Genomic DNA, 13,799 nt, shown 5'->3' on the forward strand with positions numbered 1-13,799 from the left:
AGGCGCCAAGTGACACGTGTGAGTTTGATTTGTCTATTAATAGAAAAGCAGCTTGTAGTGGGCTCAGGTGAGAAACTAGGGCCTTTGTACAAACTGTCTGATCTGCTGAATGTAGAAAGAAATCCTTCTTGCCTAAGAGTCAAACTGTATTGATTTAATATTATACAGGGGAATTGATCGTTTTTTCGACTTGGACGATTCTGCATTGGTGCAGAGTCAGAGCGATGTCCCGCCGCTGCATAACCAGCACTGCTCCAGGATCAGGACGTTCATTAAACATCCACTCGTCTTTGTCTGAGTGTCTGTCGGAGTGTCCTCCTCCACTGTCCTGCTGACCTGTGCCACTTTTCACTTTAACAATAAACGGACACTTATCAGAAGTTTTTATGTCCTGAACAGCTTGTTGATTAGCTTTAGAGTCTATGACAAGTATTTAAACACGTGTCCACGTAGTTCATCTGCTACACGCACTGATGGTTGGAGTCAGATTTTTTTAGTAAAAAGCTTATTTTGCAAATGAAACACTTGTAATAACAGTAACAGTCTCCAATACTGATTAAAGCACAAACCATGAGGCTAGTGAAGATGTACAGCTCTAGTCACAGTGATGGGAAATAAATCATGTATAGAAATAAAATTAATTGCATCAATAATTGTTCTATAATCGAATCACAGATCTCTGAATAGGAATTTAATCGAGAGGTGCCTGGATATTTCCACCCTTACCATTCACATACACTGGTCATGTGATGTAAACAGGAAGTAGATTGTCTCCTCTGCCTTTGGTTGCATTGTAACAGAAACTCCTCTGAAGGCGGAGCAGTGATGGTGACGAGTCAGAGCAGAGATTTCTTTTCTCTGAGCGAAGTGTGTTCGACGCTTTGTGTTCACCGCTGGGAGTCGAAGTTGAAAAATGAGCCGAGGAAGCAACACAAGTCCGACTGATAGAAATCAGCCGAGTCTCTCACATCAGAATCTGTGTCTGAGTTTTACAATGTGTTTAGTCACAGGTGTGTGATGTGGTTAGTTTGGTTGGTGTTTATAATGCACAGGAATTTGCAGGTGGAGGGATGAGCTCGACTGAGTGACGACAAATCGATCAATGTGACATCGACACTGAAACTCAAACGGCAGAACATAAATAAAGAGGTGTGTTTTGTAAATGAGACAGATTCCAGACCATGCTGAGGCGTTCAGTGACCCGTGGTTAATCATCACATCCTCACGTCGGTCTGAGTGGGAGGTTTAGACTGTGGAGCTTCAACGCTTCATGGATCAACAGAAGAGTCACCTGTTGGGATCATGTATGAATTGTTTCTGTTGTTTTTATCGGAATCCTGTTATTTTTAACTGAGCTGAACGTTTTCCTGGATGCAGTCTGGTTACAGAAGCAGCGTCACACACACTGACAGGTGGAGGCTGTTATCACAGGTTGAACTCTGTCCTCAGTTTACAGCCGGAATCAAAGTCGCCGCCGTCGAACCGCAGCAGCAAGAAGTCTTCATGCAGATCATATGACCAGCAAGACCAGCAGAGAACCAGACGCTCCTGACACAGCTCTGCAGCTCACACACTGATCAGACCAGTTAGCCCTACTTTTCCTGGACTCTGCTAATAGGATTCCCCCAACACCCACTGCTCCCTCTCCTCCTCCCCCCTCCCAGCATGCACTGCTCAATCCACTCACTCACTCACTCACTCACTCACTCACACCTTTATGAAACCAACACAAGTCCGACAGACACACACATACTGTAACCTTACCTGTGTGTCCTGGAGTCCTCGCCGCTGCAGCAACGTCCCTGGAGTTGCCGTGGTAACCTGCTTTTCCTTCCTCCCTATTTCGTCCCGTCACTCTCTCTCTCTCTCTCTCTCTCTCTGCTGAGAGTAACCTTGTTTTATCCTCCCTCGCCCTCTTCGCTCTCTCTCTGATGAACACTTGTTGTCTGCAGCAGAACCGGCTCATTGTGGATTTACCGACTCTACTTGGCTTCTCCTCCTCTGGCTCCTCCTCTTCCTCCTCTTCTTCCCCCTCCTCTTCCTCTGCCTCCTCCTCCTCCTCCTCCTCCTCCATCCTCCACTTCCGATGTCCATCAATCAGCTAATGTCCACGCCCCCTTCTTCCAGGCACTCTGCCAACCAATCCCTATCTCCGTGGCCTGCAGACCTGAGCTCCATCAGCCAATGAGGAGCAGCTCTAACAGATGGCAGCACATAGCTTAGAGGGGTATGTCAGTAGCTGGGGGGTCAAGGGTCAGGTGACCTGCTCGGACTGGGAGCTGCTTTAAAACAACAACATGCAAAGCTACATCACAGACACTGATTATTCATCCTGACCGCTGCTGACCCCGCCCCCTGCAGTGATGTCACAGTGCCCTGTAGTGAGGCGGGGCCAGAAATTGTGACTTGAGGATGACGTCAACTTAAAAGGACCAATCACAACTCTATCTTTCAGCTTCATACGAACTTAATGTTGCAGATTAACTGTTTAACTGAATTAACACATTAAAAAAGATAGGGTCTGTTAATGACGTGACCTTCTCAGTTGACGAGCGAGGACATTTTTTTTCTGTTGAAGTTCTAACACATTCACTGATATTTTTCATGAATAACTAATTATTGTTAAATAGTCATTTGTGATAAATAAATGAAATGTGAGGTCTTACCCGTGTCAGAGCAGCTTCTCCCACGGACGTCTCTGGATGTTTCACTTGATTTGAAGCAGATTGATTCGGTGCACGACGCACTGAGCGGCCTCACGGTGACGGTTCGGTTCTGATGCTGGTTCCAAGTTGATCAAATACCCACGACTTATAAACCTTGTTTCCTGCCATCACTCTTTTCTCAGATGACGTAACTATTATTAAAAATTACAAACTGACAGTCTGCATCAGACTGAGGTTGTGTTGAGATCGTGTGAAAGAATCTGAGTCATATTTTCATTGCAGAGTTGAGAAAAATGACAATGTCATTTTTCATGAAGCGCTACAGGAATGAGGCGTCACCTGGCGCAGTGGTTAGCGCGGTCTCTTCGGGGGAGGAAGGATCTTGGGGTTGGGTCGCGTTCACATGTTCTCCCTGTGTGTGTGAGGTTGTTAGGTGAACTGGAGACTCTCTGTGACTGAGTGTGAAAGGTTGTTTGTCTCTGTGACTTGCTAGTGACCTGTCCAGTGGGAACACGCCTCAATCCCAATGTCACCTGGGATTGGCTCCAACTCCCCCTGACCCTATACAATGAATAACTCTGAACATCCTGCAGGAGGCGCTGTGTGAGACTGTGAACCATGACACACAGCTTGAATCAGGATCCAGTCGAGACAACACAAGTCGACTGAGGCTTCACCGACAAACTGGTAGTGTGTGTGTGTGTGTGTGTATGTGTGGATGTGTATGTGCAGTGTTGCACTACCTCAAGTTGTGGAGTTGGACTCAGACAGGAGGGCTGATGACAGGAAGTCTGAAACAAGAGAAGATCAGATCAATTAAAGAATCTTTTGGTTTAATTTGTCTTCTTTTTCTATTATTGTCAGTAAAAACACGACTGTCTGTGTGTATGTGTGTGTGTGTGTGTGTGTGTGTGTATGTGTGACAGTAAATACTTAGTTATTTTAAAGAAACAAACAAATATTTAAATTGAAAATGATCATTGTCTATGAATAAAGACGACTACGCGTCTCCACTTCCTCCTGAAATGAAGCTAAAATATCTCCGATGCAAACGCTGCCACCTGGTGGTGATGATGTAATTTGCAGTCAGAGTCTGTGCTGTTGTGATCGTGGGATGGAGCCATGGCAACAAAGTCCCGCCCACACACCCATCCGACAAATCATGATTCAGTCTCAGCCTGTTTTAATATCGTCAAATTAATAATTCTAACCAAACTTTGAATCAGTGAGATAAGAACGATCTGAAATGACAGGTCCATGTCCATGTCCCATCTGCTAACATGGAGGACGAGTAAGACCTGTACACCAGGGGTCTAGTTATCCTAATAATGGACCACATCACGTGCTCCGGAGATTCTCACGTTATTTGTGATTTTAAAGGATGAAAAATGTTTATTATGAAAAGTTGTGATGTGATGATAATAACAGTTAAAAGAAGCATCACTGAACCAAACGACGTCATTTCTCTTTCTCTGCTGGAGCCGGTGGATTGACCTTCACCTCCCTGATCCGTCACTCACATTCAATCTGTACCTTCATCCACAACTCACAACAACCGAGGAACACCCAGAGGTCCTTTCACAAGTCCGACACTTTAACGTTTCTCTTTGTTTTTATCCAAGCAAAACACCCATTTACCTGATTTCAAAGCTGTTAATAAATCACAGTGAGACACTTTACAGTTCGGCCGCTGTATAATCCACCAAACAGCAGCTCCCTTTTACAAAATCGACTTTTACAGAAACCTGTGGTTGGTGCTGGTCCCGCTGAGCGGGGTGGACCACCGTTAAGAACCGAGCATCGTCAACAGAGGAGCCCGGTGAAAGTAGAGGGTTTACCCGCAGAAACGACTGATTACTGGAGAAGCGAAGCCGCCGAATGAACCAGGAGACTGAGTTGAATCAGAATGAACCTTCAGTTTTATTCCGCTCTTTGTCTGGTGTGGTTGATCTCAAGAGAAACGTTAAATCCAGGTTTTATCAATGGGATTTCGCGGATCCGTCACTTACCTTCCATGGGATGGGACGAAGCAGGACTCGCAGCTTTCACTGACCCGCGAAACCGTGAGAAGAACCGGGATGGACTCTCTGAACCGGGCCGGTCACCGGTCCCCCGACCAGCGGCCAGATGTAACGGAGAGCAGAGTAACAGTAACGGGGAGTTGAGTAACGTTACATGCCGGTGAAGAAGAGCAGCTTCTCTCTCTCTTCCTGTTTCTCTTCTTCTTCCCTCTCTTCTTCCTGCTTTTCTTCTTCTTCTCTTGTTTTTTTTACGCGGTTTCTTGACATTAGTTTACGTTCTCCACGGTGACTGCGACTTCCGCATCGTACCGGTGACGTCACGACGACGTATAGAAACGTCAGAGCGGAGACACCAGAATGAATACACACACGGACAGACACATTCACACGGACAGACAGATACACACGCACACTAACACAGAAACGCTGACAAACTCGCACGCACGCAAACAAACACATAGACACACACATGCAGATACACACACACAAACATACACACACACATAGACACATACATACAGATATACACACAGACACATAGACACAGTGAGAGATACAAACACATACCTCAGTGTGAAGAGTAAATTGTCAGCAGGTTCCTCAGATTCCCCATAGGTTCCTCTGGCTCTCCAGGTTCTACAGGTTCCCCAGGTTCCCCGGGTTCCCCGGGTTCCTCAGGTTCCTCCTGCCGCTGAAGGAACGTGTCCTGGTCTGATGTGGATCTGATCCTCACTTGTGACTTGGAGCTTTTCTCTCTCAAGGTCAGAGGATGTTCTACTTGTTCATTCGTCATTATGATCTTTCCAGAGTGTCAGTGATAGGCGGTCCTGGTGTCATCAGTCCAGCCTGCAGGTGGCGCTGTGTGTCCATCATGGTGTGGAGGTCCCGGTCTGTTGTTAATTAGACTTCCTATTGATCCAGGTCACATGACAGTGACCTCATCAGGCTCCAGAATCCAGCAGAACCTCTGTAAACATGTGATGACATCATAAAGTTTGGAACATCTGGAATCATTGGGTCAAAGAGGGGATCACACATCATCATGACAACAACCTTTAACATTTGGTTCCATAGGAAGGCTTTTATTTCTCACACATTGATATTTTACATATATACGTTTTTTTTATTTTTCATGTTCTTTGACAGAAAATAGACAAAACATCTGTGAGACGTGCTGCGTTCAGGAGCCCACAGAGAAGAGGAAATTCCAGTTTTGACAGAGGTGAAGAAGCAGATCAGTTCTTCAGGTATCACACACACACACACACACACACACACACACACACACACTGTAAACACAGCACAGATTTATCCTGACAAATAAAGTCTCTGCAGCCGACGTCTGTTAAAAGTCACAAAACGAAAATATTCTGAAACAGTTCAAAGAAGAACAAAATATAAATTAATGAAAAATGTAAATAAGCTAAATCTTTTTTAGCTTTTTTATTTTTTATTTTTTTAGAACGATTGTTGTTTCCTCCTCAAGTGAAACAACAGAGTCTGTGAACCAATCAGGCGCAGTCTGCACAGTGAAGTCCACCTGTGCACAGACCAGGACCTGGACCAGGACCAGACCAGGAACGAGGCCGATGCCAAGACCAGGACCAGACCAGGACCATGACCAAGACCAGGTCAAAATAAGACCAGACCAGACCAGGACCGAGGCCAAGACCAGGACCAGGATCAGGACCAGGACCAGGACCTGGACCACATGCTGCCCAATTTCACATGTCCTTTCTTGCCCATCACTCATTGGCTACGGGTGGCTCCTCCTCTTCCATTGGCTGGCTGCCGAAGCCGCTGTCGACGGTGGCGTCTGATTGGACAGAAAACACAAACATTGAGAGCAGTTTATACGTGAATATAACGACACAAGCCGTGGACTCTTGTGTGTTTTGTGTGTTTTGTCATCACCTGTGTTGTGTTTGTCGTCTCTCAGCTCGGAGCTTCGCAGCAGTTGGACTCCGTCGGACAAACCGAGCGACTGAAGGGCGTCGACGAGGCCGTCGAGTGGCCCGCCCCCCAGCTGCACACAAACACACAACATCAGGACCCATCTTAACAATCACGTGCGTCTGCAGGACGTCGTCTTCCACAACTGAAACAACTTTGTGTGGCTCAGACCTTCAGACTTCTCGGTCTGAGCCGAACGGGGTCCTCTGACCACGCTGCAGACCTGGAGACGTTATCTGACCTTTGACCTCGAGGAACATGGTTACCTTGTAGTGCTGCAGCAGGTGGTGGCAGGGCGTGGCACTGTCCTGGTACAGGTGCGTCAGCGTCAGCGTCATCATCCCCAGCTTCTCCGCCAGTTTCCTCCAGGGAACGTCTCCGACGCTCAGCACCTCCACCAGCCGGGACAGCGTGTCCTCGTCCAGCCCCGAGCAGTCCCGCTCTGCAGGGACACGTCCAGGGAGACAAACCATCACAAATACACACAGGTTTCAAATGTTCCAGCTGTACAGATAGGCAGTGACAGCCTCACAGCAGCTGACCTCTGACCTCTGACCTTCACACTCGTGTGACCAACCTTCACTGCTGCTTGACTTGATCCTCTTGCTGCCATGACGACCGGCCTTTGGACTCCGTCTGGACGTTAACAGGTTCCTCACCTGAGGAGACAAGGAGACAAGGAGACAAGGTGACAAGGTGACAAGGAGACAAGGAGACAAGGAGACAAGGTGACAAGGTGACAAGGAGACGGGGAGACAAGGAGACAAGGTGACAAGGTGACAAGGTGAAGGTGACAAGGTGACAAGGAGATAAGGAGATAAGGTGACAAGGTGACAGGGAGACAAGGCGACAAGGAGACGGGGGGACAAGGAGACAAGGAGACAAGGAGACAAGGTGACTAGGAGAGAAGGAGATAAGGTGACAAGGTGACGGGGAGACAAGAAGACAAGGAGACAAGGTGACAAGGAGACGGGGAGACAAGGAGACAAGGAGACAAGGAGACAAGGTGACAAGGAGACAAGGAGACAAGGTGACAAGGTGACAAGGAGACGGGGAGACAAGGAGACAAGGTGACAAGGTGACAAGGAGACGGGGAGACAAGGAGACAAGGAGACAAGGAGACAAGGTGACAAGGTGACAAGGAGACAAGGTGACAAGGTGACAAGGAGACGGGGAGACAAGGAGACAAGGAGACAAGGTGACAAGGTGACAAGGAGACAAGGTGACAAGGTGACAAGGTGACAAGGAGACAAGGTGAAGGTGACAAGGTGACAAGGAGATAAGGAGATAAGGTGACAGGGAGACGGGGAGACAAGGAGACAAGGTGACAAGGAGATAAGGAGATAAGGAGACAAGGTGACAAGGTGACAAGGAGACGGGGAGACAAGGAGACAAGGTGACAAGGTGACAAGGAGACAAGGTGACAAGGTGACAAGGTGACAAGGTGAAGGTGACAAGGAGATAAGGAGATAAGGTGACAAGGTGACAAGGAGACGGGGAGACAAGGAGACAAGGTGACAAGGAGATAAGGAGATAAGGAGATAAGGTGACAAGGTGACAAGTAGACGGGGAGACAAGGAGACAAGGTGACAAGGTGACAAGGTGAAGGTGACAAGGTGACAAGGAGATAAGGAGATAAGGTGACAAGGTGACAGGGAGACAAGGTGACAAGGTGACAGGGAGACAAGGAGATAAGGTGACGAGGAGACAAGGAGATAAGGTGACGAGGTGACAGGGAGACAAGGTGACAAGGACACAGGGAGACAGGGAGACAAGGAGACAAGGAGACAAGGAGACAAGGTGACGACGTCACAACTTTTCCAGAATCTTAAACAGATTCATTTCAGAAGAAGAAGAAGAAGAAGAAGAAGAAGAAGAAGAGCTCGTTACCCTTTGACATTTAGCGAGGTCTAGGGGGGTGTGTCCTGCTGGTCTCTTGCGAGGGTTGATTGGCTGACAGGCGACGGCCTCCTCTTCTGTGATTGGTGCATCTTCGTCTTTCTCTTCTTCTTCTGAAGAGTAGTTGAAAAAGAGCGGCTCGTCGTTCTCCATGTTCTTATCAGCTCCTGAAAGACAGTCGAGGTCAAGTCACCGTTTGTTTGTCGGGGGGGCAGTCGGTGTTTTCCATGACTCAGCGTCTGACCTGCTGCGATGAGCATGGAGCAGAGCGTGGGCGAGCCCAGGCCGGCCGCCAGGTGGAGCGCCGTGTTCCCTCCAAACGTGCAGGCGTTCACATCGGCCTTCAGCTGGAGGAGAGAGAGAGTCAGTCCGACCAGCAGGGGGCGTCCTACAGGCTCTATTTACACAAACAGCCCCTCCTGGAAGTACTCATGACAACAGCTAATGGTAATTCAACCAATCCCTGCGAACTCTGAGTGACATCACAGTTTCATCTAATCACCTCAACTTTACCACAGCTGTGACATCACTGACAAAGGTAAACATGGCCGTGTGACCTCACCTCGGTGATGAGCGTGCACGCCACCTTGAACAGGTTCTCTCTGACGGCCAGGTGGAGGGCGCTGTTTCCACTCTTCTGCTCGGGGGCGTTGATCTTGGCTCCTCCCTCCACCAGCAGGCGGAGGCAGCGCTCGCCGTCCCTCCTCACGGCCAGGTGAAGGGGCTGGAGCCCTGACACACAAACATCCATTGATCCTTAAATTACAGCTTTAACGTTGTGAAGCTTTAGTTTTATTGTCTGTGGAGACGAGAACAATAAACTTAAGCTGATGTAACCGACCAATCACAGACCACACAGAGTCATAAAAACTGGTTCTTCACATGTAGTGAATCCTGTTGTTGTGTTGTTGTGTTGTTGTGTTGTGTTCCATCAGCATGTGTGTGTCCTTGGAGAGGATCCTCACATGGGACTGAGCTTCATCACTGATCACTAAGTTTCTGTTTGACTCGTGTTCAGTTGAAAACAGGAAGTTGATCCTTCTAGCGTCTGTGAGACTAATAACATGTGATTGATTGATTGATTGACGGCAACTATTGAATAATGTTTTTAACCAAATGTATAAATAGTAGGTAATTTATATTCTGTTCATCAATAATCAATAAACGTATTGTTTCAGCCCTTCATCAGACTGAAAATGATCATAACTTTTGTTATTATTATGATTGTTAGTAGATGTAATATTATTCTACACGGGAGCTGATCACATGAGGAGTAACTACCAATAAGGATCATCTCCTCTCACCATGGAAGTCGGCGGTGTTGACCAGGTGGGCGTGGTGTTCCCCCATGTGGGCCAGCAGGGGGCGGAGCGTAGCGCTGTCTCCGGCCAGCGCGGCCAGGTGCAGCGGGCTGCGTCCGTCTCTGTCCACCAGGCTGAGGTCCCCCCCGGCCCGCAACAACACCTCCACCACCTTCACCTGCCGCGTGATGACGGCCAGGTGGAGCGGCGTCTGCAGGGGAGGAGTCAGAGGTCAGGTGGGACGGTTCAGGTTAGAGACAGGTCAGAGGTCAGAGGGGCGGGGCTACCTGTCGGAGGTGATTGGCCACGTTGAGGACGTGCTGCTGTTGGCTGCTGAGCAGAGTGTGAACCAGCTGCTGAATCACACCTGTCTGCTGGTGGATGACGGCCAGGTGCAAAGGACTGTGGGAGAAAAAGCAGGTGGAATGTTGTACCTCCTGATGTGAGGGTGATGTCGTCAGCCAGACAACAAATTCTCCACTCACGTGTCTCCGTTGCCGTCCTGGACGCCACAGAGGTGTCTCTGGATAGCCAGGAGGACGCGGGCGTCCCCGGTGCTGCAGTACTGCAGCAGGGCGGCGGCGGTCTGCCTGGCGCTCTGAGACGCTCGGCTGTGGAGCGCCGCCGCTGGAAACCAACGCACAGCGAAGGTCACGTGTTAACGAGCGAGGACACACACAGGGTCACATGATCCAAGTCTGTGACTCACCAATCTGACAGAGCTGCTGCCGGAGAGGCGTCTGTCCGTCACTCTGGTGCTGGGCAACATCTGTCTGAGGGGTGGAGCCTGACATCTGAGCCCCTCCCCCTCCAGTGAAGCCAGTGAAACCTCCAGTGAAGAAAGCTCCTCCTCCTCCTCCTCCTCCTCCTCCTCCTCCTCCTCCTCCTCCGTTCATCTGCTGGTTGAACTGAAATCCTGCAGGAAACATCGTCAGGTTCACATCGTAATAATGTTGAAATATATGTATATGTACAACAGTATGTAGATATACATGTAGAAATATATGTTACTTTGTGTAGTTAGATTACTTTGTGTAGTTAGATCACTTTGTGTAGTTAGATCACTTTGTGTAGTTAGATCACTTTGTGTAAGACATGTGATTCTCGTTAGTGAGAATCACAACACTACTCAAAGTTTAAATTCCTCTGTCTGTCGTTCTTACCTCCTCCTCCTCCTCCGAAACCCCCAGCTCCTCCTCCACCTCCTCGCCCTCCTCTCCAGGATTCATAGTGAGGCAGCGGTTTCTGCTTCTTTCTCAATACCTCCTCTTTATCTAAGAGAGAGAAGACAAGTAGGAGAGGAGAGGAAATGAGGAAACGAGGAAATGAGTAGATGAGAAGAGGAAAGAAGGAGAGGAGAAAAGGAAACAAGGAGAGGAAAGAAGGAGAGGAGAAAAGGAAACAAGGAGAGGAAAGAAGGAGAGGAAGAGGAGACAAAGATGAAACATTGTCATCTTTAGCCAAAACTTAAATTTAGTTGTTGCTCACTGAAAATGTGATCTGTGACCTTTGACCCTTGGAGTCACTTTAGCGTCAGCACTGACCTTGGACATGTGGGATGTAGGTGAACTGTTTGGGGTCACTGCTGTCGCCGGCCTTCTTCCTCTTCAGCTGCAGGAAGACGGTGACGGGACGCTCGATCTCTGCGCTGTGATAGGCCGGAGTCTTGAACACGATGGCGTACTGAGGAGAGAGAGGAGACGAGCAACACTCATTTTCATTCTAAAGTTTAGTTTCACTATTTATCACAGATATTTTTTATTAGACATTATGTTTTATGAATTGCTACTTTCTAATCAATTTTTTTCACTGTCGATTGACAAAAGAAACATGAACAGATTCACTTTACTCTGAAAATCTGAGAAACTTCATGTTTGACAAGTGGTAAAATGTCTGACTATCAAAATAAAAGCTGGTAAATAAAAACACAGAAGCATATGAAACTTGAAACCAACTTCTTCAGTCTCGAGGTTTGAAAACATGATGTCGTTGTTCTGTGCTTTTATTCTGCATGTTGTTGTTTTACCATGTATTGAGTCTCACTGGATAAAGACACACACTCACACACACACACACAGACAAACACACACACTCACACACCTGTTTGTGGACATCAGTGGGTGAGAAATCCCCGAACGCCTCCCATCCTCCCTCGTCATCCTCCTCATAGAAGCGGATCTCGATGTCGTCTGTAACGAGAGCACAAAGCATGATGGGATATCACAGGATGAGTAAACGCTGCGACAGGAAACAAAACACACAGGTCGCGACCTTTCTGGACTTTGTCGCAGAGCAGGAAGATCTCGTCTCCTCCGAGCACCGAGCCGCACGTCTTATCCATACGAGAGATTTTCAGGTTGGAGGCGTTTGGAGACTCTGAAACACAAACAGACCACAGATTGATATTTAATAAATAAATATGAACAAATTCATAATGTTTGAATCAGTGTGTTGACTGGCACTAAACTGCAGCGCCCCCTGTCTGTGGTGTGTGGACTCACTGCTGTCGTAGATGGGGTTGGACACGACGGGTTTGAGCGCTCTGGTGAATCCTCCGTTACTGTCCTGCAGGTAGGCGGTGAACTTTAACCTCACGATGTTCAGGTCCATCACCTTCCCAAGATCCTTTGCATCCTTCAGACACACACTCTCCTCCACGTCTGAAACACAAACACACACAAACGCCTGGGGTTTTAACTTCGGTAACATAGTTCAGATGTGTCTCGCTAACTGTCAGTGTGTGTGTGTGTGCGTGTGTCTGAGTGTGTGTTGTCACCTGTCAGTGTGTGTCCTTTGTGTCTCCTCCTCTCGTCTCTCAGCCTCTTGCACAGAATCTCAACGACACCTTTCTTGGTCACGTGAAGAATTCCGAGGTTACTGAACCTACAGGAAGTGACATCATTACTCACTGAACATTCTGAGCAGAAACATTTCCTGTGATGTGATTGGTTACTGACGAGGCGGTGAGGTCGTTGGGGCCCACGTCCAGCGTACAGGTTCCCTTCTCGGTGCAGTGGCGGCCCACCAGACTGTGGGCGTGGACTCGGGGGGGGTCTGTGTGGGTCACCAGCTGAACCTCGACCCGAGCGTGACCCACGTAGTTATTGATCTGAGACATCACAAAATACTGAGGTCAAAATCAAACTTCAGGTCATCAGGGGTCATGTTTGAGCAGAAATCCATTCTGCTGTTATCACAAGGTTTTCAAAAGGTGTCGTCCATGTTTGCACCTTCACAGTCGGGTAGGTTCTCCGGTTCTTCTCACTGGAGGCCCCTGGTAACCCGCCATGAGACGGACCCTCGCACTCGTAACGGAAACGAAAACCCCTCTGGTAACACAAAAAATTCACACAATCAAACACACACACATAGACACACACAGGAAACATGTTTTCACGTTGCACCTTACAGTGTCCGTGTGTCATCTGCACAAATGTCTTTATTATATTTAATCTTATTTCACAAACTGAAACATTTCCACGAATAATTTGGGATCCAAAAGTTTATGAAGTGTATTGACTTTCTACCTCTAGGTGGGGCTGCACATGTTCTAGTAACAATAATAATAATTCATCTTTAATCCTCAACATTATTCAAAAAGTTTGTAACCACGTGAAATCAAATGTTTATGATTATTTAAACCAATTTTCTATAAAATTTGCTTCAGTTTGATCAAATTGACTCATTTTGTTTCTGCTGTTGTAACATTGATCTTAAACATTACTGCCTCGTCTCAGTTTGACTTGTTTTTTCAGTTTCTTTTAATGATTCATTCGCGTAAACCCAGCGGAGGACGCGGCGTCTCGTGGTCACGTGACCTTTAGCAGCAGAAACTCCCTGACTTCCTGTTTGATCTCATGTTGGTAAATGACTGATGGGAAAACCCTGGATTAGACGCAGTGAGACGATAAACCTGAGGGAGGCGTCACCTCTACAAGTCTCATCTAGACTCTTTGAAA

The 13,799-nt window shown here is 47.7% G+C and overlaps 2 protein-coding genes across 2 annotated transcripts in view; both read right to left on the reverse strand.

Moving 5' to 3' along the window:
• psda (pleckstrin and Sec7 domain containing a) overlaps positions 1–2,513 on the reverse strand; it is a 31,079-nt gene extending 28,566 nt beyond the window's left edge. The window contains exon 1 of the mRNA XM_062400330.1: positions 1,765–2,513. The gene's annotated coding sequence lies outside the window, so the exon portion shown is untranslated. The remainder of the gene's footprint in view (positions 1–1,764) is intronic.
• A 3,228-nt stretch (positions 2,514–5,741) lies between these two features.
• The window catches only part of nfkb2 (nuclear factor of kappa light polypeptide gene enhancer in B-cells 2 (p49/p100)), an 11,408-nt gene continuing 3,350 nt past the window's right edge, over positions 5,742–13,799 (reverse strand). Inside the window, exons 5-23 of the mRNA XM_062400346.1 lie at positions 13,071–13,169; positions 12,798–12,949; positions 12,617–12,723; positions 12,342–12,500; positions 12,112–12,216; positions 11,941–12,029; positions 11,385–11,523; positions 11,004–11,114; positions 10,550–10,756; positions 10,326–10,467; positions 10,128–10,242; positions 9,844–10,051; positions 9,102–9,271; positions 8,784–8,886; positions 8,531–8,706; positions 7,218–7,299; positions 6,907–7,082; positions 6,602–6,713; positions 5,742–6,503 (exon numbers count right to left, since the gene is read on the reverse strand). Coding sequence (XP_062256330.1) covers positions 6,433–6,503; positions 6,602–6,713; positions 6,907–7,082; positions 7,218–7,299; positions 8,531–8,706; positions 8,784–8,886; positions 9,102–9,271; positions 9,844–10,051; positions 10,128–10,242; positions 10,326–10,467; positions 10,550–10,756; positions 11,004–11,114; positions 11,385–11,523; positions 11,941–12,029; positions 12,112–12,216; positions 12,342–12,500; positions 12,617–12,723; positions 12,798–12,949; positions 13,071–13,169 — 2,523 coding nt within the window. The 3' untranslated portion in view covers positions 5,742–6,432. The remainder of the gene's footprint in view (positions 6,504–6,601; positions 6,714–6,906; positions 7,083–7,217; positions 7,300–8,530; positions 8,707–8,783; positions 8,887–9,101; positions 9,272–9,843; positions 10,052–10,127; positions 10,243–10,325; positions 10,468–10,549; positions 10,757–11,003; positions 11,115–11,384; positions 11,524–11,940; positions 12,030–12,111; positions 12,217–12,341; positions 12,501–12,616; positions 12,724–12,797; positions 12,950–13,070; positions 13,170–13,799) is intronic.

Source organism: Platichthys flesus, chromosome 12 (assembly GCF_949316205.1).
Source record: "Platichthys flesus chromosome 12, fPlaFle2.1, whole genome shotgun sequence".
Taxonomy (NCBI): Eukaryota; Metazoa; Chordata; class Actinopteri; order Pleuronectiformes; family Pleuronectidae; genus Platichthys; species Platichthys flesus.